Source organism: Oryzias latipes, chromosome 18 (genome assembly GCF_002234675.1).
Source record: "Oryzias latipes chromosome 18, ASM223467v1".
In the NCBI taxonomy this organism is placed as follows: domain Eukaryota; kingdom Metazoa; phylum Chordata; class Actinopteri; order Beloniformes; family Adrianichthyidae; genus Oryzias; species Oryzias latipes.
In genome coordinates, this window is record NC_019876.2 from 479,950 (window position 1) to 502,635 (window position 22,686).

General features: G+C 52.5%; 2 protein-coding genes across 3 annotated transcripts; one reads left to right on the plus strand and one right to left on the minus strand.

Annotated features, from left to right (window-relative positions):
• Window positions 1-1,882: 1,882 nt before the first annotated feature.
• On the minus strand, window positions 1,883-5,729 carry LOC101155639 (pogo transposable element derived with KRAB domain). Its single transcript, XM_023965871.1, has 2 exons — window positions 5,400-5,729; window positions 1,883-5,131 (listed from the first exon to the last, which is right to left on the minus strand). The coding sequence occupies exon 2, from the start codon at window positions 4,605-4,607 to the stop codon at window positions 3,360-3,362; it is 1,248 nt and encodes a 415-aa protein (XP_023821639.1). The 5' UTR covers window positions 4,608-5,131; window positions 5,400-5,729; the 3' UTR covers window positions 1,883-3,359.
• Window positions 5,730-7,887: 2,158 nt separating this feature from the next.
• LOC111949311 (E3 ubiquitin-protein ligase Topors-like) lies at window positions 7,888-12,913 on the plus strand. Of its 2 annotated transcripts, none has more exons than XM_023966337.1 (4): window positions 7,888-8,146; window positions 8,730-10,897; window positions 11,064-11,180; window positions 11,400-12,913. In XM_023966337.1, exons 1-4 carry the CDS (start codon window positions 8,057-8,059, stop codon window positions 12,643-12,645), a joined length of 3,621 nt encoding a protein of 1,206 aa, XP_023822105.1. In that variant the 5' UTR covers window positions 7,888-8,056; the 3' UTR covers window positions 12,646-12,913. The 2 variants fall into 2 exon arrangements, with proteins under 2 accessions (XP_023822105.1, XP_023822104.1); XM_023966336.1 differs by having other exon boundaries at window positions 7,889-8,146; window positions 11,061-11,180.
• The last annotated feature ends 9,773 nt before the right edge of the window (window positions 12,914-22,686 follow it).

Genomic DNA, 22,686 nt, shown 5'->3' on the forward strand with positions numbered 1-22,686 from the left:
AGGTGGATCTGCAGGTGAACAATGGTCACACCTGTACGGCACACAGGTGAACCCTCAGGTGTAGAGCGCTCAGTGAACCCGTAGAGGAAAATGTTCACCACATTTCTCTACGGTCATGCAGCGGTTACAGGTCGTAGAGAACACTTTACAACACGTGAGGGGGAGTCAGGGGGGGGGGGGGACGCAGGCGTGTCAGACAGATTTTCTGTTTTTTAACTCCCCCCAAATCCTGCAGACTTAACGAGGAGACTGCTAGAGCTGTTCACGTGAAACGTGCACGCTCCTCGCTGCAGCCGACTGTTAGAAATGAGGAACACGTGACCAGAATAAGAAAAATATTTACAAGCTTACAGTGAGAAGCTAAGAAAAATAAGTTAAATTCAGAAAATTCTGGCTCCTCCCCCTTTACCCTGCTGTCTTAACCCCCCCCCAACAGACAGGTCTTCATGGCAACAGTAAAGAGGAGGTTGATTTGCCCTCATTTCTGCAGATTTCAGTCCATCCAATGAGAGAAAAGAGATAAATTAGAGAATAGAAATAAATGTTTTCTGTCAGTTTGAGTCCAAATCTTGAAATGTCATTTAATGCTCAACAAAGTCATTTCTTTTCCTGTTTTGTGTCTTAACTTCAGTTTCTCCAGTTATTCACTGTTTGAGTGATTTTAATGTCAGTAAAATAACAACCAGATTTTCTTTTTCTGTCTTTCTGTGCCTGAAAAGATTCATGAATCTTGAGTTTGGTCTGTTCCAGAAAAGAGTTCATGAGTCGTAGAAACAGGTTTGAATCAAGTTCAGACGTTTTAGAGGTTTTCAACGGTGACTTTGGATAAACTGACAGTAAATCTGGATTTCAGCCCAAACTAAACGGACTTTTCTGGACTGAACCGGTCCGAGGTTCTGCTGGGTGATGAAGAGACGTTTCCTCATCTGCATGAGATCTTTACAGAGCAGAGCAGCTGCAGGAGACGGCGCCCCTCAAACACTGACCCCCCCCGCCGCCTCTTCAGAGGAGGCCGCCCCCCCCAAAACATGTTTCCCTGTTTGTCTCTGGAGAAAGACTGGATCTGACCTGCAGATGCAGAAAACAGACAGACAGGAGGAGAAATGGGTTCTGGTCAAACACACATAAATATGTAAAGTATTGATCTTTAAAATGTGTTTCTGAATCCACATTGTCCCAAAATCTGGACTGTAACCCTTGATCTATCGTCCCTCGTCAGAATCTTTTAGACTTTCCCAGCTGCCTTCCTCTGAATGTGACGTATGCAGACGACGCTCTGCTGTTCACGGGAACACGTCTGTTTGAGCTTCACAAACGTGTCGACGTGAAATGTTTATTTCAAAACCAGGAAAACGACCAGACTGACGGTTTTATTGAAGTTTGTGGATAGTTGTTGGTTTTCTGGAGCCGGATTGTCGGACAGAAAGATTTGTTGTTTTCACGTTAAAAAGTTTGTTTTAGGAATGTTTTTCTTTTTTCTGAATTTTCATTTTAAGAAACACATTTATTTCTGCTACGGCCATAAAGTGAAGCAGTTTGAAGCAGAAAGCGGCTCAGCTGCTTCATTTCGCTGCCTGAAAGCTTCAGTGATGGTAATGATCTCTGGGTTCATGAGCAGAACCGCCCAGAACCGCCTGCAGACGGATCCAGGCTGTTCTGAAGGCAGAGCTGGGTTTTAATCACAGATGACACGACTCGCTCCGGCGTTTGAAGAGCTGCAGATGAATGCGTGCTGCTCTCTCTCCTGCTGAAGCTCAGGCTCGCTCGCCCACATTTCCACATCTGAGGATCATGAAGGAGAAGCTGCAACAATGACCCGAGGGGGGGGGCTTTTAGTTACAGAATACATTAGAGGAGCAGAAAACAGCATTTCACCCCCATAATCCATCAACCAACTTTATTTATGATGGAAACATTTACAGAACAACAAACGACCAGGATTTAGATGAAACGATTTGTTTGCAAATAGTCAGAAACTAAGTGACAGAAAAACGTTTTTAATGAAAATCAGATGAAATGATTTGTTAAAAGAACTTAACTTTATTTAATGATGGATGAAAAAACAACAAAACTGAAAAATCCTGTTGGACACAAAGATGCAGAATTATTTGAAAAAGATGAATAAAGTCAGAAAAACTAAAAGCTTTTCATGAACCTGAAACCACAGAGACATTTGACGGTAAACCGGATTTCTCCGTTAAACCGTCCAGCTGTGTGCGGATCTCTACTCCCCCTGCTGGTCAATGACGTCATTACATCCTCACTTTGATTCCAGTGCAGCCCTCCAGAGGAAGCTTTACCAGCTGATTCCTCTGCTGGGGGGGTAGACAGCCTGTGAGGGGGGGGGGGGGGGATCTTCATCATCATCATCAGTATCAGGCTAAAGGAGCAGCAGAACCCAGAGAGTGAAACAGATTTGACTCCAATAAAGATGAGAAAACATGAAGACGTAGAGTCGACGTAAACGTACAGCCTGTAACAGGTAACAGAACAGTGACTTCACTGTGGGGGGGGGGGGGGTCACACGTGTTCAAATGAAGCGTTTGCTCAGAGACGACGTTCTGAACCACACAGACATTAAAAAAAAGACTTTAGATTCATGTGGAAACGTCTGTCTTTGTTTCTGACCTCTGAGTCAAACACACATGCGGGGGGGGGGGGGGGGGGTGTCACAGGTTTGAGTCCTGAAACAGCGGCTGAGGCTCATTCAGCTGCAGCAGAACTCACCTTTACTGATGTCACCGCTGTAGATTTGTTACCATAACTGCTGAAACAATTACTGAATGAGGACAGCGACCCCCCCCCCCCACCTTTTCAGCTGGTTTGTTGTTGCTAGGCAACAGCTAATGGTGTAAACGCTGCACCGCAGAAGAGCAGAACCGAGCAGCAGGCATTGAATGAGGTCAAAACAGAAGGTCTGCGTCTGTCACAGGTTGATGGAGACATGGAAGCTAACGCTGGACTAAAGTGGGCGGAGTTCTGCTGCGGCGCCAGTTTGAATAAATGACGTTACAACGATTTTTCATATTTCTTTAGTTTTACCTCCACAGACATAAACGTGTCGTCATTATTTTATTGTTCCAAGTTCAAAAGAGAGAAAGTTCACGAACAGACATAGTAAACGTGAAACCGATCCTACAGCGGCGTGCACAGCGGCGTGCACAGCGGCGTGCACAGCGGCGTGCACAGCGGCGTGCACAGCGGCGTGCACAGCGGCGTGCACAGGGGCGTGCACAGCGGCGTGCACAGGGGCGTGCACAGCGGCGTGCACAGGGGCGTGCACAGCGGCGTGCACAGGGGCGTGCACAGCGGCGTGGGTGAGCGAGCGTTTCATTTTGACAGTAGTCTGACTCCATCTGTCAGTCTTCCCCCACTAATCCATCAAAGTCCTCGTCTTCTGTGTCTGAACCGAACTGCCGGGCCTCCTCGCCGTCCAGCACGCCGTCTTCCCTCTCATCCGTGTCGGAGTCGCTGCCAGGCGTCTGTTCGGCGGCGAAGCCGGCTTTGGCGAAGGCTCGAGCGACGGTGACAGCAGAGACCTGCGCCCAGGCGTTCTGCACCCACTCACAGATGGCGGCGTGACTCGCCCGCCGCTGCCACCCGCTGTGTTCGCCGTCCGTCACCCATCGCTCCCACGCCGCTCGCAGCTTCCCCTTGAACGCTCTGGCCACGCCCATGTCCAGCGGTAGGAGCTCCTTCGTCAAACCTGCCGAGATGATGACCAGCTCCGAGCTCAGCAGCTCCGCTCGGTTCTCGGCGGTGGCGGCGGCGAGATGGGCGTGCGTGGAGGCGCAGACCAACAGGGACGGCGTGGCGTGCGAATGACCGTCGGGCCTTTGCACGTACACCTCCCTCAGCCACACCCCCATGTCCTGCTCGTCCATGCGGCCCGTCTGATTGGCCCTGACCACCACTCCGGCGGGAAACGCTTCCTTTGGCAGCGTCTTCCTCTTCAAAATGACCATAGGTGGAAGTTTCTGTCCGTTACCGTGACAACCCAGCACCACAGAGAACACAGGCGTGTCGTGCGCCGTGGCGCCGGCCTCCACGTCGTCCGCCGTGCGCTTCATGGGGACGTGGAACGTGAGCGGAAGCTCGTCCATGCTGGTGACGCGGTGGGGCGGGACCTTCCGGTCGGCCATCTTGTTGCAGCAGTGGCGCCGGAAGACGGACAGCTTTTCGTCGTAATCCTCCGGCAGCTGCTGCGCCGCGGCGGTCCGCTGGCGGATGGACAGACGGCGCCTCTTCATGAAGCGGAAGCACCACGACGGGCCGCCCTGGAAGTGCTGGATGTTCAGGTCCTGAGCCATCGCCGTGGCCTTCAGCCGGATGGCGACCGTGGAGACGCTCCTGCCGGCGGCCCGTTCCTCCACGATCCAGTCCTCCAGCCGGTCCTCCAGCTGCGTCCACCGCGCCTTGTTGCCACGGAAACTCTGCTTGGTCTCCTTGGCTTGGCGCAGTTCGCTCTCCTGCTTCCTCCACTTCCGGACCATCGACTCGTTGATGTGGAACTCTTTGGCGGCGGCTCGATTCCCGTTCAGCACCGCGTAACTGATGGCCTGGAGCTTGAACTGCGCCTCGTAGGCCTGTCTCTTCACGGGCGCCATGTTCAGGGCTCGTTTGGCGACGTGCCAGTGATATATACCAACTGGAGGCGTGGATAAGGTACGTGTCGTTCTCTGATTGGTTTGTCGCTGCCAACGTATGTAATGTACGTATCGCGTTCCTGTGTCAACAGGAAACGGTCCAACATCCAATCACGCGGTGCACTGACCAAAGGCGTCAACAGCGCCCTCTGCTGGACCGAACCTGCAGGTCTTCCATCCTCTCCTGTTGCACCTCCAGCAGATTCTGGGTCTGCAGGAGGTTCTGGACCTCCAGCAGGTTCTGGGCCTCCAGCAGATTCTGGCTCTGCAGGAGGTTCTGGACCTCCAGCAGGTTCTGGGCCTCCAGCAGGTTCTGGGTCTCCAGCAGGTTCTGGGTCTCCAGCAGGTTCTGGACCTCCAGCTCCTGAGGATCCAGGTCTTCCTCAGTTCTGGACCCCAGTCCTTTTCTCCAGCATCCACTGGGCCGCCACCCTGCCGGCGTAGATCACATAAGACCAGGACAGAACCACCACGGCCAACAGAACCTGCGGGACACGGAACCATGAAATAGTTTTACGTCATATCCTGCGGTTTCAGCTCAAAAATAAAAATGCAAATCCCAGATAGTTGTTTATTTTTTAAAGCTTTTTTGGACATTTCAGAACCGTTGTTGTGTCTCATGTGTTGGTTAAAAACAAAAATAATTTATAGAAACGTCTGTGATTTATGCGTCTCTCTCAGCCGCTACATGAGCTAAATGCTAATCCCGTTAGCTCCCGGCTAACCCGGCGAGATCCGGTCAGAAGACTTTACCGTGGACTGGATCCTGTCCAAAGTCCGTCTGCTGAGCGTCTGCATCTCCTTCCAGCCGCGGAGGACGGACGGTGAAGCTGACGTTCCGCTCGGTTTGTTTACGGTTCTTCTTCTCTTTCTCTTCTCTGCGCCGTGTCTTGGTGACTTAGGCTCGATTTCGCCCTCTAGCGGTAAAACAATTGAACAGCCAATCAAAAGCTTCCCTTGGGTTTCCCAGTTTTTGTTTTGTTAAATCTCGATATTTAAAAAACAATTAGATCCACTTTTTGCGGTGATTCTAACGTTAAACTACAACCGCTGAACGTTAAACGGACGTTTCTCCGGGACCAGCTGTTGTTCTGTCATCAGCCGCTAGAGGGCAGTACGGAAAACGTCATCACAAAGCAGAATGGAGGACAGAGTCTCACTTCGCCTCATTTTAAGGTCTCTGCAGTAGCAGCTTTCTGCTGTTTTTTTCTACTCTTCTCTGGAGACAGAGCTTCACTTTGACAAAAATCAACCACTAAAGGTAGGAAAATAAAGTCAGATTTTGGCTGGAAAACTCTTTATTATTCTATTATGTCGAATTCATCTGTAAACATTTGTAAACCACTGATGGTGTTATTGGAACCATTTACCACATAAAAAGTGTATAAACAACCAGGAATTACAGTTATCACACAGAAAGATTAAAAGAAAATTAAAAAGAGTATAATGGCTGTATCCAGTGTTTCCTCAGGGCAGAAGTGTAGCGGCATGAGCTTCTTTTGGGGTCAGTCAGAGACATGATAACTGAGTTCTTAGATTTTTCCAGGCGTTCCATAAGGCCGTATGTTAGCTTACGCAGTAGAGCTTCACAGGTGGGGATGTGAGCGTCCACAAACAGCTGACTGGCTCTGTACCACCTGGGCACCTGTAGCAGAAGCCTAAAGGCATCATTATAGGCCACTAGGAATCTATGGAATGTCCCTCGTCCATAGTTCCACCAAAGAGGACCGTATACAGAGGAGTGCAGTGAGCTCTGAACAGCGAACACTTCACTTGAAGAGAACATGTACTGAATTTTCTCATCAGCATGTTTGCCTGAGCATAGAGTTTACAGTACTGTCTCTGAATGTCTCTATCATCCCTCCAACCATCAGTAATGAAATGTCCAAAGTATTTGATAGATGAGGTTTGTTCCAGAGGCGTTCCACAAAGCTTAAAAACAGGAAAGTTTACATTTCTGTCGTCTTTGGTCCTTACGATCATCACTTTGCTTTTGGAGGGATTGTAGTTTATATCAAAGTCTCTGCTATAGTCAGAACAAACTTTTAAAAGTGTTTGTAATCCAGCACTGTAGGGGCTAAAAATGACAAGGTCATCAGCGTACATGAGATGATTAAAGGTGAGACATCCAACAACACACCCAGTTTTGCACAGATTCAGATTAGTGGATAGGTCATGAATATACACATTGAATAGAAATGGAGAGAGGACCCCCCCCCCCCCCCTGTTGAACACCATTGCTTACATTAAAAGGCTCAGATAAGACATTGCCCCATTTGACTACCATTGTTTGATTAGCGTAGCAGAAAGCCAGGAATCGTACCAGATATTTGGGCACTCCTCGATTGATTAGCTTCTGGAAAAGCTTGAGGTGGTTGACCCTGTCAAAAGCCTTAATGGCACCAATAAAGCACAAACATACAGATGTATTCAGATGCAGGGATTTCCCGACTATTTCCTGTAACGCGTAGATACACATATCAGTGCCGAGGCTTTTTTTAAAACCAGATTGATTCTCACTTGTTAAAAGATGCACTTCGAGTCTAGTCAATAAAACATATTCTAAAATTTTTTGAAATGTTGCTGGAAAGGTCAGTAATTCAACAGACTATTTAAACTGGCGGCCTTGTCTTTAATGACGGGAATCAATACAACTGAGAGAATTGAATCAGGCAAGACTCCATGGGTTAAAAGCCAGTGAAACACATGGCCAGCAGGGGCAGTAATTTAAAGCTTGAATATTTCAAATGCTCGACTGTGATGTCATCTAGACCACAGGCTTTGTCTTCTTTTATCTTTAAAATTGCATCTTGAATCTCACTTACACAAATCACCATTGTGTCAGGAAGATCCACATTGTCAATAGAAACTGCACGACTTTTTACCGAGTTAAGCAGGTCAGAATAATGTTTTCGCCATAAATCAGCAACATTATCTACACCACATACACCTTCAATGTTGGATGGCAATGAAGTTTTACGATTATTCATAGTATTGACCTCCTTCCAGAACTTTTGGTAATCACTAAGCATCAAAACATTTTCAGATTGGTGTGATTGGATAAAGAAGCATATGGTAAGTTTTATAAAATGTCTGTATTATGATTTAATAATTAAAATGGGTTAGAAAAATAATTCCAATCACATTTAAGATTTTAAATTCATGTTTAATTAAACCGGTTCATGATGGTTCACGAGTAGGACGTGTGTAAATTTCACGATCTTCGTGATCAGACCAGAAGCTCATGCTGTTCTTCCCCCTACCCATCATGCACCGCGGCTTGTGTTTCTTCTCCAGTGTCGTGCAACTCGGTTCGGACGGGATCACGCGCCGCCAATGCTTCGGTCCATCGCGGGGCTCTAAGCGAAACCGGAATCTGGGAGCCTGGAGGAGCGGAGCCGCGCTCGCGGATGCCGCTCACGGCGAGGGGCTCTTCCCGGAGGAAGAGGAGGAGGAAGGCAGCGGAGGAGCAGCCGGAGCCCGCGGAGACCCCAGCAGAGGTCCGGCAGCTAGCTTCATGCTAAGTCATCACAGATAGATCGGTGTAGCGGGAGAGAGGCGTTACATGTTAGAGGCTGGTTTCAGTGTTTACATGTTTGGTTAAAAACTAGAAACCGAACCGGTTTAATAGTTTAGACGCTCGTTTTCACCGGTTAGCTAGCTATAGCTAGGAGCTAACTAGCTAGCATGTTAGTGAGGAAGCTTTTTCTCCGTCTGTCCTTCTATTTTTAATAGCAGTTTCTTCTTTGTACGTGTAGATTTTCACGCAACCTTGTTTATAAAAACAACAACAACACAAACATTCTGAGGTGTACTGAGCTGAAGTTCACGTGCGATATAGCGGAGCTAACTCTGTGTTAGCTTCCGGCTGCTAGCTTCTTTAGAGCTGCAGCATGATGGTAACAGAACCGAACCTCCTCCGTTTCTATGAGGGTTACAATCGGGATCCGGTTTAAGTGTCGGATCCAGATGCTGCTGTTCCCGGTTCTGAATGTACAGACGGGTCAAAGGTCAGTTTTCTGGGCCGTCACATGAACGTGAAACAGAAAGTGAGTGTTTGGTTGTACTGATTCTGTTGCTCAGGTGATGGCGCCCACCAGGATGAAGCTGCGTCGCCGTGACAACGCCGCTGCTGGTCCCTCAGGAGGAGGCGATGGTCCGGGAGTGGAGACCCGAGGGGCCACCCGGACCAGCAGCAGGAGGAAGAACAAAGCAGCCGCCGCCTCCTCCTCCTCCCTGCGGGCGGCCATAGCGGTGGAGGAGACGTCGCCGGACTCCAAGTGCCCCATCTGCCTGGACCGCTTCAACAACCTGGCGTACCTGGACCGCTGCCTGCACCGCTTCTGCTTCCCCTGCATCCAGGAGTGGTCGCACAACAAGGCGGAGTGTCCGCTCTGCAAGCAGCCCTTCTCCTCCATCCTGCACTCCGTCCGCGCCGAGGACGACTTCAAGGAGTACACGCCGCAGCCCGCGCCCCCCCACAGCAGCGTGGCGGCCACCGTCGCCATGGTGGCGGCCATGGCGGCGCGGAGCGACCACCACATGCGGCTGATGCTGAGGAGGCACCAGGCGGAGGACGGCAGGGAGACCGCCACCCGGAGGCGGAGGAGGGAGCGGGCAGCCAGGGCCGGAGCGGCGGAGGACAGAACAGGGTTGTGGGAGTGGTACCTCGGCTCCCGCCATCTTCCCGTCACGCCCTCGCCTCCCTCCACCGCACTCCTGAACTTCAGCACCACCAGTGAGCGCGCTCGCCGGCGCCACGTAAACCTGCTGGCGGCGAGGCAGCGGCTGAAGAGGCAGAGGCTGGCTTACCGCCGCACCCTCTACCGCCACGGAATACGGGTCCGCGGCGTTGCCGGGGTGACCGGCCTCGAAGGCCAGCGTGACATCACAGCAGAGAGCTTCCGCCAGAACCCCGCCCACCTGAACAGACTGCGGCGCTGGGTCCGCCGGGAGCTGAAGGTGCTGTACGGCGCGCACGCCACCTTGGTGGACATCGTCCAGCGCATCGTCATGGAGCGCATGGCGTGCCACGGCCTGGACGACACCGCCGCCATGGAGGAGGAGCTGCGGCCCTTCCTCCTGGGCCGCACCGAGCACTTCCTGCACGAGCTGCTCAGCTTCGCCCGCTCGCCGCTCGCCATGGACAGCTACGACATGCAGGCGGAGTACGAGCCGCTGCCCGGCACCCTGGAGCTGGACGGCCTGAGCAGCTCCTCCAACAGCAGCTCCGTCATCGCCATCTCAGAGGAGGAGGGGGACAGGGGGGGGCGGTCCCTGGGCGCCAGCGATGATGTCATCCAGTCGGGAAGCTGCCTCAGCCAATCAGGCTGGGACGACGAGACTCCAGGCCCCTCCTACTCCACTGCTGAGCCATCGCCTCAGCACAACTCATTCAGCCCCGCCCACCAGGAGCCACCCAATGAGGAGCCAGCAAGGACGGGGGAGGAGGAGGGGGAGGAGTGTGAGATCGTGGGATACAAAAAGCCGATCGCGGAGCGCACCCCCGAGCTCGTCCAGCTGTCTTCCGACTCAGAGGAGGAGGAGCAGAAGAAGGAGGCGGAGCCTGAGGAGAAATCTGCACCTCCCACCACCTGCACTCCCCCCGCTCCTCCCTCCACATCCACCGACTGCAAGGAGGTGCCGGAAGCTCAGAGGACCTCTGAGGGAGCGGCGGCCTGTCGCGTTCGCTCGTGGTCGGGAAGCTCCGAGGGCAGCCGCAGTTCTCTGCGCTCGCTCAGCCCGGCCACGCCCCCATGGCGAGGGCCCGGTGGCGCCTCGAGGGAGGGGAAGTCTGCATGCAGAGAGAGGAGGACCAAATCACAGAGGGGGGGCTGCGGGAGGAAGAGCGGCACTCTCTGCAACCCCAACCGCTCCATTTACCCCCCCATGCTGCGCCGCTGCTCGCCGCTCTCCAGCTCAGACTCCTCCCCCGACCCCACCTGGGAGCTGCGTGGCGCCCAGGTGTCCCCGCTCTCCTCACTCGTGTCCACTCCTTCCTGCTCCTCCTCCTCGTCGCCTCTCTGCTCCTCCCCACCTCCACGAACGCCGCCCACCCCCACGCTTTCCCCCGCTGAGCGGCCTCACCAGGCGGAGAAACCCGGCGGGAAGCGGAAGTACAAGAGCCGCCATCTGGACGCCGACGCCAAAGACCCGTCATGGAGGCCGAAGGGAGGCAAGAATTCAAGGAAGAAGAAGAAGAAGAGGAGCCAGAGGGAGGAGTCTAAGTGGGCGACCGACAGCGTCCAGAGGTGAGGAAATCATGTGACGGCCCTGAGGTTTTGTCTGCCACAAACCTTTGAGCAAAGTTCTGCAGATTCTGTCGCCTCATTGCAGCAGCAGGAAGGTCTGTCAGAACCAGAACTGTTTGTTCTGACTGACGCTCAGGTCCAAACTCCTCCTGTCTGTCTGCAGCAGGAGGTCCAGGGAGGAGCGCAGTCCCAGCGTGGAGATCATCTACGAGGGCGTGGCCAGCTCCACGCAGACGCCACTCAGACGCCGCAGGAAACGGCAGCGCAGGACGCAGCTCAGCAGGTAAGAAACGCCGTCCAGGCCCATCCGCCTCCTGCTGACCCCGCCCCCTCTCTGTTGACACCCCCCCCCCCGTCTCTGCTGATTGGCTGGATCAGGTGGTTGAAGGTTTTGACTGGACTCACCTGATCCAGATGAGCAGCAGAACCAGCAGGAGGCGACAGAGGTTCTGACCCGCAGTGGTCATCAAGGTTCTGTTTCTAACGCTCGCTCTCCCCGCAGCCCCCCCGTCATCATCACTCTGGACAGTGACAGCAGCCCTGGCCCCGCCCACAACAGCGCCAGCAGCAGCCCGCTCAGCAGCCAGCAGACCGTCGACTTCTCCGACCTCCCCCCCCTCTCTCTGGCGCACTCGGCCGGCGTGGGCCGGGCTCTGGACGTCGGGGAACTTCCTGCCAACATTTTGGATCCGGGTTCAGAGGGGTCCGATCCGGAGCTGGCGGGTCGGTCCCAGAGCCGCATTGACATCCAGAGCGAGAGCGACGTGGATGTGGAGAAGGTGGAAGGCGCCGGCGAGGACGGACCAATCACAGCAGCCGACACTGAAGGTGCTGACACAAGCCGGGCCCCCACCCCCAAAGCAGAACCCGACGGCACCGGACCTGGGGGGAGTGGGGTGTTATCCCCCCCACTAATCCCCCTCTCCCCAACCATACCACCCCCCCCTACAGATACAGACAGCAAGTGCAGGGACGCACCCCCCCTCCCCAAATGGGCCGGTCCCATCCAACCGCACAGCAGGAACACCCCGCCCCCCTTGAAACACAAAGACGCTGGCTGTCCTCAGTGGCCCCCCCTGTCTCCCAGTAAGACCCGCCCCTCTGAGCCCCCGCTACTGGGGGAGGGCCCAACCATCCCCCACTTTGTGACGCTAAAGAGACCCCCCCTGAAGGCTGGGCTTGGCCCCCACACCCAGCCCCTCCCCTCCTGTGGCTCTGATCCCAGCCCCCCCAGTTCTGAGAAAACAAGCAGCTCCTCGTATGACCCCCCACTTTCTGTTTACCCTTCCCCCTCCTTTCGCCTCCATTCACCCCCCCACACTGACTCTACCTCCACCGTCCTCCACCCCCCCAGCTGTGCTGCTGCTGTGGGCGGAGACTTTCTCTCAGGAGTGACCTGCAGGCCCGTTTTAGCCCCGCCCACCAACTGTCTGCCAGCCCCAAAGGGGGAGGAGCTTTCTGAGATGCTGAGCAGACTCCGCTCAGTCCTGAATGCCCCCGACCCCCACCCAGTTAGCCCCCGGCCCCCATACGGCACCCCCTCTCCCGCCTACAATGCAGATCAGCCCCAGGACCGGAACAGTCCTGACCCCCCCGCCGACTTCCGTTTGGACCGCCTCCTGAACCACACGGCCTTAATGCCCCCCACCTCCGACCCCCACCCGCTTCCCAGGAAGTTCAGGGCTGAGGCCGACACCTCACCCCCCCACAGACTTCCAGATGCCCTCAGACAGTCTGAACCCAGCTGACCAGAACCAGAACCGCTTTGCTTCTGAGACTTTTTCTGAAATATTTATTTTTTCTACTGTTTGCATCTATTGTCTCCATGAAAGATGGAGGACCCGCCAAACGCAGGAAAGCTGGGACCAAACGAGCCGGAACCAGAACCATCAACCGTCCTATCAGAACCAGAGATCAGTTCTGCTGCTTTTCTGTGAGTTCTGTGGTTCTGGCCTTAGATCTCCTGGTGAAGGTCCGTTCCTGTCAGGTCTTTAAATAAACGCTACCAACACCTGAGTCCGGGTTCTTTATTGCACCGCTCGGTTCTGGTTCTGAACAGAACCCTGAGGCGACAGAGAAGACAGAACCTTTCCTCCAGGTTAGCCTGCGGCTTTATGTTCAGTACAGAACCTGAATGAGGTTCTGGTGCAGAAGGTTCTGGGTTCTTTGACGCGTCAGCATTCGGTTCTGGTTATCCTTTAGTCTTTTTGTTTTTTTCACCGTTTGGACTCTCCTGACCGATCGGAGGTTCTGTTGTCCTGCATCTTTTTCTGGTGGTGGTTCTTCATGGGTTCTGCTGACTCGGCTGGTCTCTGGACCTGGGGGGAGCTTTAGTGTCAGCGGTTCCGTCAATCGGACCTTTGGTTTAGAAAATGACGTCAGACGTTTTTTGACATGCTAGCATAAATGTCGCACTGTTAGCGTTTCCAAGCTAATGTAGCGCCTAAGCTAGCAGTTTCATTGTGTCGTCCCGTTTTTTGTCACACATCTCAGTGGAGAACGTTCTCAACGTTCAAGTTCTCCCCTGGGGGAGGGGTTGGGGGCCATTTGGTGGTTAACCCCCCACCCCTTGCGCTGAGTTTTGAAGGGGGGGAGTTCATCTCATTTTTAGAGTCTTTGGAATCATTCATCTGAGGATTTGGACCCATGACTTGTTAGTGTCAGGGTGGACACTCTACCACAGGGCCGCCGAGTATATAAACCGCTGGTGCGTATTCATGTTGAGTCTGAACTTCACCTCCTGAAGGAGGACCTTCATCCACAGAAAGTTCCCACATTATCAGCCTCCCACCACCGCGTTTGACCAGAACTGAACCAAAGGTTTAAAAACTAAACAGATGGGTGCAGTTTGTGTTCTGACCACCAGAGGGGGATCTCCTCCTCACTTGCTCCTGTTCTCCCTTCACCTCCTCCTCTTCCTCCTGGCAGAAACTGAGCGGGGTAATGAGGCTCAGGGGAGCGGTGGCGGCGATGGGGACGGGCGCCGCGGCGCTAATTAAGCCTATCAGGCTGCGATTAAATGGCTGTTAAACACGCCGCGCTCCGTGGTGGAGCCCCGCCAAGTCCTCCTCCAGTCCCAGGAGGAGACGCTCCTCACGGGAACAAATGATCCCGGGAAATCAGGAACATTTTCAGGGATGTTAAAGGTTCTCCATGTTTATCCTGAGAGGAGGTTCCTGCGAGGAGTAAGCGAGAACGTCTGGACTCCTTTGGAGGTTCCTCCTGCACAAACGCAGACATTCATCAGAGGAGATCAGCACATCTTCCTCCTCCCAGTCCCTTCCTTCATCTCTTTCTTTCTTCTGTTTGGGAAGATCCAAACGCTTTGGTTCCACCAAAGGCTGCTGAGGTTCTCCGTGGTTCTGTCAGATCAGCAGCTGGACTCCTCTGAGCCTGAGGAAAGTTCTTGAGTTTTCAGCAGAACCTGATCTTTGGGTTCCCAGATGATCAGATCCCAGACGTTCCCCTCCTCCACGTTCCCCTCCTCCACGTTCCCCTCCTGCACGTTCTCCTCCTCTACGTTCTTCTCCACGTTCCCCTCCTGCATGTTCCCCTCCTCTACGTTCTCCTCTTCTACATTCTCCTCCTCTACATTCTCCTCCTCCACGTTCCCCTCTTGCAAGTTCTCTTCCTCTACGTTCCCCTCCTCCACGTTCTCCTCCTCTACGTTCTCCTCTTCTACATTCTCCTCCTCTACATTCTCCTCCTCCACGTTCTCTTCCTCCACGTTCTCCTCCTTCACGTTCTCCTTCAAGTTCTCTTCCTCTACGTTCTCTTCCTCCACGTTTTCCTCCTTCACGTTCTCTTCCTCCACGTTCTCCTCCTTCACGTTCCCCTCCTGCATCTTCTCCCCGACGTTCTCCTCCTTCACGTTCTCTTCCTCCACGTTTTCCTCCTTCACGTTCTCTTCCTCTACATTCTCCTCCTCCACGTTCTCTTCCTCCACGTTCTCCTCCTTCACGTTCTCCTTCAAGTTCTCTTCCTCTACGTTCTCTTCCTCCACGTTTTCCTCCTTCACGTTCTCTTCCTCTACGTTCTCCTCCTCCACGTTCTCCTTCACGTTCTCCTTCAAGTTCTCTTCCTCTACGTTCTCTTCCTCCACGTTCTCCTCCTTCACGTTCTCTTTCAAGTTCTCTTCCTCTACGTTCTCTTCCTCCACGTTCTCCTCCTTCACGTTCCCCTCCTGCATCTTCTCCCCGACGTTCTCCTCCTTCACGTTCTCTTCCTCCACGTTTTCCTCCTTCACGTTCTCTTCCTCTACGTTCTCCTCCTCCACATTCTCCTCCTCTATGTTCTTCTCTACGTTCTCCTCCTCCACATTCTCCTCCTCTACGTTCTCCTCTTCTACATTCTCCTCCTCTACATTCTCCTCCTCCACGTTCTCTTCCTCCACGTTCTCCTCCTTCACGTTCTCCTTCAAGTTCTCTTCCTCTACGTTCTCTTCCTCCACGTTTTCCTCCTTCACGTTCTCTTCCTCCACGTTCTCCTCCTTCACGTTCCCCTCCTGCATCTTCTCCCCGACGTTCTCCTCCTCCACATTCTCCTCCTCTATGTTCTTCTCTACGTTCCCCTCCTCCACGTTCTCCTTCAAGTTCTCTTCCTCTACGTTCCCCTCCTCCACGTTCTCCTCCTCTACGTTCTCCTCTTCTACATTCTCCTCCTCTACATTCTCCTCCTCCACGTTCTCTTCCTCCACGTTCTCCTCCTTCACGTTCTCCTTCAAGTTCTCTTCCTCTACGTTCTCTTCCTCCACGTTTTCCTCCTTCACGTTCTCTTCCTCCACGTTCTCCTCCTTCACGTTCCCCTCCTGCATCTTCTCCCCGACGTTCTCCTCCTTCACGTTCTCTTCCTCCACGTTTTCCTCCTTCACGTTCTCTTCCTCCACGTTCTCCTCCTTCACGTTCTCCTTCAAGTTCTCTTCCTCTACGTTCTCTTCCTCCACGTTCTCCTCCTTCACGTTCTCTTTCAAGTTCTCTTCCTCTACGTTCTCTTCCTCCACGTTCTCCTCCTTCACGTTCCCCTCCTGCATCTTCTCCCCGACGTTCTCCTCCTTCACGTTCTCTTCCTCCACGTTTTCCTCCTTCACGTTCTCTTCCTCTACGTTCTCCTCCTCTATGTTCTTCTCTACGTTCTCCTCCTCCACATTCTCCTCCTCTATGTTCTTCTCTACGTTCATCTCCTCTACGTTCTCCTCCTCCACGTTCTCCTTCAAGTTCTCTTCCTCTACGTTCTCTTCCTCCACGTTCTCCTCCTTCACGTTCCCCTCCTGCATCTTCTCCCCGACGTTCTCCTCCTTCACGTTCTCTTCCTCCACGTTTTCCTCCTTCACGTTCTCTTCATCTACGTTCTCCTCCTCCACATTCTCCTCCTCTATGTTCTCCTCTACGTTTCCCTCCTGCATGTTCTCCTCTACGTTCTTCTCCACGTTCCCCTCTTTCAAGTTCTCCTCCTCCACGTTCTCTTCCTCTACGTTCCCTGCATCTTCTCCTCCACGTTCTCCTCCTTCACGTTCTCTTCCTCTACGTTCTCCTCCTCCACGTTCCCCTCCTGCATGTTCTCCTCTACGTTCTTCTCCACGTTCCCCTCTTTCAAGTTCTCCTCCTCCACGTTCTCTTCCTCTACGTTCTCCTCCTTCACGTTCCCCTCCTGCATCTTCTCCCCGACGTTCTCCTCCTCCACATTCTCCTCCTCTATGTTCTTCTCTACGTTCCCCTCCTCCACGTTCTCCTTCAAGTTCTCTTCCTCTACGTTCCCCTCCTCCACGTTCTCCTCCTCTACGTTCTCCTCTTCTACATTCTCCTCCTCTACATTCTCCTCCTCCACGTTCTCTTCCTCCACGTTCTCCTCCTTCACGTTCTCCTTCAAGTTCTCTTCCTCTACGTTCTCTTCCTCCACGTTTTCCTCCTTCACGTTCTCTTCCTCCACGTTCTCCTCCTTCACGTTCCCCTCCTGCATCTTCTCCCCGACGTTCTCCTCCTTCACGTTCTCTTCCTCCACGTTTTCCTCCTTCACGTTCTCTTCCTCCACGTTCTCCTCCTTCACGTTCTCCTTCAAGTTCTCTTCCTCTACGTTCTCTTCCTCCACGTTCTCCTCCTTCACGTTCTCTTTCAAGTTCTCTTCCTCTACGTTCTCTTCCTCCACGTTCTCCTCCTTCACGTTCCCCTCCTGCATCTTCTCCCCGACGTTCTCCTCCTTCACGTTCTCTTCCTCCACGTTTTCCTCCTTCACGTTCTCTTCCTCTACGTTCTCCTCCTCCACATTCTCCTCCTCTATGTTCTTCTCTACGTTCTCCTCCTCCACATTCTCCTCCTCTATGTTCTTCTCTACGTTCATCTCCTCTACGTTCTCCTCCTCCACGTTCTCCTTCAAGTTCTCTTCCTCTACGTTCTCTTCCTCCACGTTCTCCTCCTTCACGTTCCCCTCCTGCATCTTCTCCCCGACGTTCTCCTCCTTCACGTTCTCTTCCTCCACGTTTTCCTCCTTCACGTTCTCTTCATCTACGTTCTCCTCCTCCACATTCTCCTCCTCTATGTTCTCCTCTACGTTTCCCTCCTGCATGTTCTCCTCTACGTTCTTCTCCACGTTCCCCTCTTTCAAGTTCTCCTCCTCCACGTTCTCTTCCTCTACGTTCCCTGCATCTTCTCCTCCACGTTCTCCTCCTTCACGTTCTCTTCCTCTACGTTCTCCTCCTCCACGTTCCCCTCCTGCATGTTCTCCTCTACGTTCTTCTCCACGTTCCCCTCTTTCAAGTTCTCCTCCTCCACGTTCTCTTCCTCTACGTTCCCCTCCTGCATCTTCTCCTCCACGTTCCCCTCCTTCACGTTCTCTTCGTCTACGTTCTCCTCTTCCACGTTCCCCTCCTCTACGTTTCCCTCCTGCATGTTCTCCTCTACGTTCTTCTCTACGTTCCCCTCCTGCACGTTCTCCTCCTCCCTTTTTCTTCTACGTTCTCCTCCTCCACGTTCTCCTCCTCTATGTTCTCCTCCTCCACGTTCTCCTCCTCTACGTTCTTCTCTACGTTCCCCTCCTGCACGTTCTCCTCTACGTTTCCCTCCTGCATGTTCTCCTCCTCTACGTTCTCCTCCTCCATGTTCTCCTCCTCTACGTTCCCCTCCTGCACGTTCTCCTCCTCTACGTTCTCCTCCTTCACGTTCTCTTCCTCCACGTTTTCCTCCTTCACGTTCTCTTCCTCTACGTTCTCCTCCTCCACATTCTCCTCCTCTATGTTCTTCTCTACGTTCCCCTCCTGCACGTTCATCTCCTCTACGTTCTCCTCCTCCACGTTCTCCTTCAAGTTCTCTGCCTCTACGTTCTCTTCCTCCACGTTCTCCTCCTTCACGTTCCCCTCCTGCATCTTCTCCCCGACGTTCTCCTCCTTCACGTTCTCTTCCTCCACGTTTTCCTCCTTCACGTTCTCTTCCTCTACGTTCTCCTCCTCCACATTCTCCTCCTCTATGTTCTCCTCTACGTTTCCCTCCTGCATGTTCTCCTCTACGTTCTTCTCCACGTTCCCCTCTTTCAAGTTCTCCTCCTCCACGTTCTCTTCCTCTACGTTCCCCTCCTGCATCTTCTCCTCCACGTTCTCCTCCTTCACGTTCTCTTCCTCTACGTTCTCCTCCTCCACGTTCCCCTCCTGCATGTTCTCCTCTACGTTCTTCTCCACGTTCCCCTCTTTCAAGTTCTCCTCCTCCACGTTCTCTTCCTCTACGTTCCCCTCCTGCATCTTCTCCTCCACGTTCCCCTCCTTCACGTTCTCTTCGTCTACGTTCTCCTCTTCCACGTTCCCCTCCTCTACGTTTCCCTCCTGCATGTTCTCCTCTACGTTCTTCTCTACGTTCCCTTCCTGCACGTTCTCCTCCTCCCTTTTTCTTCTACGTTCGCCTCCTCCACGTTCTCCTCCTCTACGTTCTCCTCCTCCACGTTCTCCTCCTCTACGTTCTTCTCTACGTTCCCCTCCTGCACGTTCTCCTCTACGTTTCCCTCCTGCATGTTCTCCTCTACGTTCTCCTCCTCCACGTTCTCCTCCTCTACGTTCCCCTCCTCCACGTTCTCCTCCTCTACGTTCCCCTCCTGCACGTTCTCCTCCTCTACGTTCCCCTTCTGCATTTTCTCCTCCACGTTCTCCTCCTCCACGTTCTCTGGCATTGAAAGGATAACCTCCTCGTTGACCTATAATTTTGTTCTCACATCTGTTCTTTAGAACCAAATTGTAGGATTGTTCTGTGCCTCTATGTTCTCCTGCTGTTGGGTTGTTCTCCTCTCAGACGTTCACCTTTGGGTCCTCTAAACAGTTCATCTGTGTTCACACTGACAGGAACCGGACCAGAGTTCTCCTGCAGGAGAACGGAGACCCTCGTGTCCTGCAGCAGCGTTCTCCAGTCAGGGACCGGTCTGTTGGAAACTAAAGTCTGATTTTTTAGCTTCAGTTTAACCTTTAAGGCTGAAGTTTCTCTTCTTCCTCTAAAATGTCTGCAGCTGCTTTAAACTTTCTTCAGTAGAATTCCTGCAGGAAAAATTCAAATATTGAATTTTAGCAGAAATAGATCAAAGTGGAAACAAAAAAAATCAGACGCCGACTTCAGCCTGGTCTGACGGATAAATACAAATAAAGAAAAAGGTCCCTAAGTGTTTTTTCTGAATCTAATGATAAACATGAATCCTTTATTGAAACATTATTAGCAGCATCCGTGTAACACTAGACAGCCGGTAGGAATCCTCTGCATCCATCCTTTACCGGTCCAACTGGACCACTGATGGTCCTTGACCTCACAGGGTTCTCTTCAAACCAGAGTTGAGGTGAGTTTCCACCTGCAGAACCAGAAAGACCAAAGTGTCCTGAGACCATCAGCTGGATCACTTTGGGATGCGGTTACAGTTCCACCTAAACGGTTACAGTTCTGTTCACCTGTCAACACACATTCAGACACCGTCACACGACCTGACAGACAGGAATTGAACCTGCAGCCTTCCTTCTGTTCAGCAGAGACTCGTTCTACAGTCTGGTCAGGAGCATCTGCTGACATGGACTCGGTTGGGTTCTGTAGGACCAGGATGGTCTGAGCCTTTCTGAACTGGAACCGGTCCTTCTAGCAGCTTTGAGGAGCGTCCACAGAGAAACCGACTCCTCCAGACCACCGGGAGATGTTTGGACTCCTGAAGGGTCTCCATGGTCTGTATGAGGAGAACAGCAGATCCACCTGCATGAAGCTCAGAGCCGCTGTTCGGCTTTAATGAAGCTTCACAGAGGAGGACATGGGACAGGTGAGGCCCGGTGGACCGGAGCGCCACAGCGTCTTCATCACTCAGGACTACAGGAAACCTTCAGGATGTGTCTGTTCTTCACGTTCTCTGTGCTGAGGATCTCCTTGTTCAGATCCATGGAGGTTCCTCTGAAGCTCCTCTGGTCAAACATTCAGAGGAGCTTTGCAGAAATCCAGAGGAGGATCTATAGGAGGATCCCCGGATGAAGTGAGCAGCACATGTGTCAGGGAGCACGGGTTTCATGTCAGTCATTTTCTGCAGGGGGGGGGGTTGTTATTGTTGCCTCTTATCAGCCGACCCCCCAGTTTGGAAACATTTCAACCCGGAGCGGCGCGGCCTGCTCGCTCTGACACGCCGCTCACCCGCCTCACGCTTGTTTGTGTCAGAAGTGGCGGGCTCTCCTCCCCCCACTGCTGCCCAGGCCACGCCCACATTCTAGAACACTGGTGGTGGGCCATTGTTAGCGCAGTTGCCTGGCAACACGGCACACCGTCGTCAGGGACAACCAGCCTCTCCGTCTTTCTCTCTGTGTCTGATAGCAACACCATTATGGAGATGACAAGCCCACGCACACACAACACGTACACAACACACACAAACACACACAGCTTCCATCTTGCAGCAGAAAATTTTCACACAAACTGGAGAAAACAGATTGTTCGTTTTCATGCCCGCTCTTCGTCTCACACACATCATTACTCACAGCGCCGCATGATGCAATCACCTGACATCCTTCATTGTGCGTCTGTGTGTGTGTGTGTGTTACACCGGCAGCGCGCCTTTGAAATGCTTTATTATAATTCAGCACATGAAGAGGTCACAGAGACAGATTACACGAGGAGGCGGACAGACACACAACACAAACGTCCCCTTCCTCCTCCTGCTCCTCCTCACCCTCAGAGGAAGGGGGCGTTGGGTTTATCGGCTCCTGGGGACATTTTCCTCGTGACGCCTAAAAAAATAAACATCGGTCAACGTAAAACAGATTTCCAACATGTCTGCAGGAAACTTCAACTTCTGCCTCCGAGGATGTTTGAAATTCCAATCATCCAACCGGCTGACGGGGCGACAGTGAAGGTCGCAGGACCTGGAGACGATCCATCATCTTCTCCATAAAGATCTATCAACGAGGAATCAAACGACCATCGGGAACAATCAGAACGGTCCATTTATGGACACTCGTGTTCCCAGATGTTGTTTGTCTCTGTGTTTCTAGTAGCTTCCATCACGTTCAGACCAGAATGGTCCGTTCAGGACGGTTAACACAAACATTTGCAGGAGTGTTGGTTAGATCAGCGCATCATCTGCAAAGAAGTAAATTAAAGTTAAGGCCAATTTAGGGAACGTGCATCACTTCCGTGTTTTCCTTCCTCCTTCATGGTTGCTTTTTCTAATGACCTGTACATCTGAGTGACCAGGGGCCTCATTTATAAAACTTTGCGTAGGATTTGCGTCAGAAGTGGCGTACGGATGAAACATAGGACGTGCGTACGCACAGAAATATTCGGAGTTATAAAACCGTGCGCACGCACATCCTACGCATCTTTCCCTTTATAAATCACAACCGATTCTAAATGCAGCGCAGCTTTTGCGGCTACATGACACGCCCATAGTTGCCCATAAATAGTCCGTGAAACGCCCACAAATTAATATTTATGGCTTGCTAAATCATGGCAAACACAGAGGGGAAATCAAAAAAACGTAACTTCACTCAATGTGAAGTAGAAGTTATCGTTGGCGAGGTGGAAAAGAGGAGAAAAGTGTTGTTTGGAGGGCACAGTGTGGGCATTACTAATGCCAAAAAGGCACGTGAGTGGCAAACGGTGGCGGACGCCGAAAATGCTGTAGCCTCACAACCTCGGACCGTGGCCGAAATAAAATAGAAATGAAAGAAAATGATCGGACATCAAAGTCGAGGCAAAAAAACGTCTAGCGCTGCATCGGCAGAGTGTGTCCGCCACGTGGGGGGGGGGGGGTGGCCGGAGCTGACCCCTCTTGATGAGAAACTGGCCGCTATTATTGGGGAATCCCTATTAAGTCCCCCTTATCGGCGTCCTCCTCCGCCTCAGTCACCTGACTGAGACGGAGGGGACGCCGACGCGCCAGGGTCAGGCTGACACAGGTAAGAGAAATAATTAAAATGAATGCAGTCAAGTCACATGTATGCAGGCTACACAATTACAGATTATTAATATAGAACAATTTTATTTTAGTTGCTGGGTGTTCCAGTGGTTACGATGCTGCAGCTGAGCAGCCGTCTGGACCCAGCGTCTCCACGGCACGCGGCTCTCAACCCTCCAGCAGTGGACGTGTCCTCACCGATGCAGTCCTTGAAATGCAGAGGGAAGTCAGTAGTTCAATCAGAGAGGTGGCCAAGGAGTTGGGCGAAATCAAGATCGCCCTGACTGAAATAAACTGCACGATGAGGGAATTCTTAAATAAATAATATTTTCCACACCTCTTTTTCTTTATAAGCGACGCATCACTTCCAAACGCTGGCGCACAGCAGCAGCAAATGGCTCAAATGC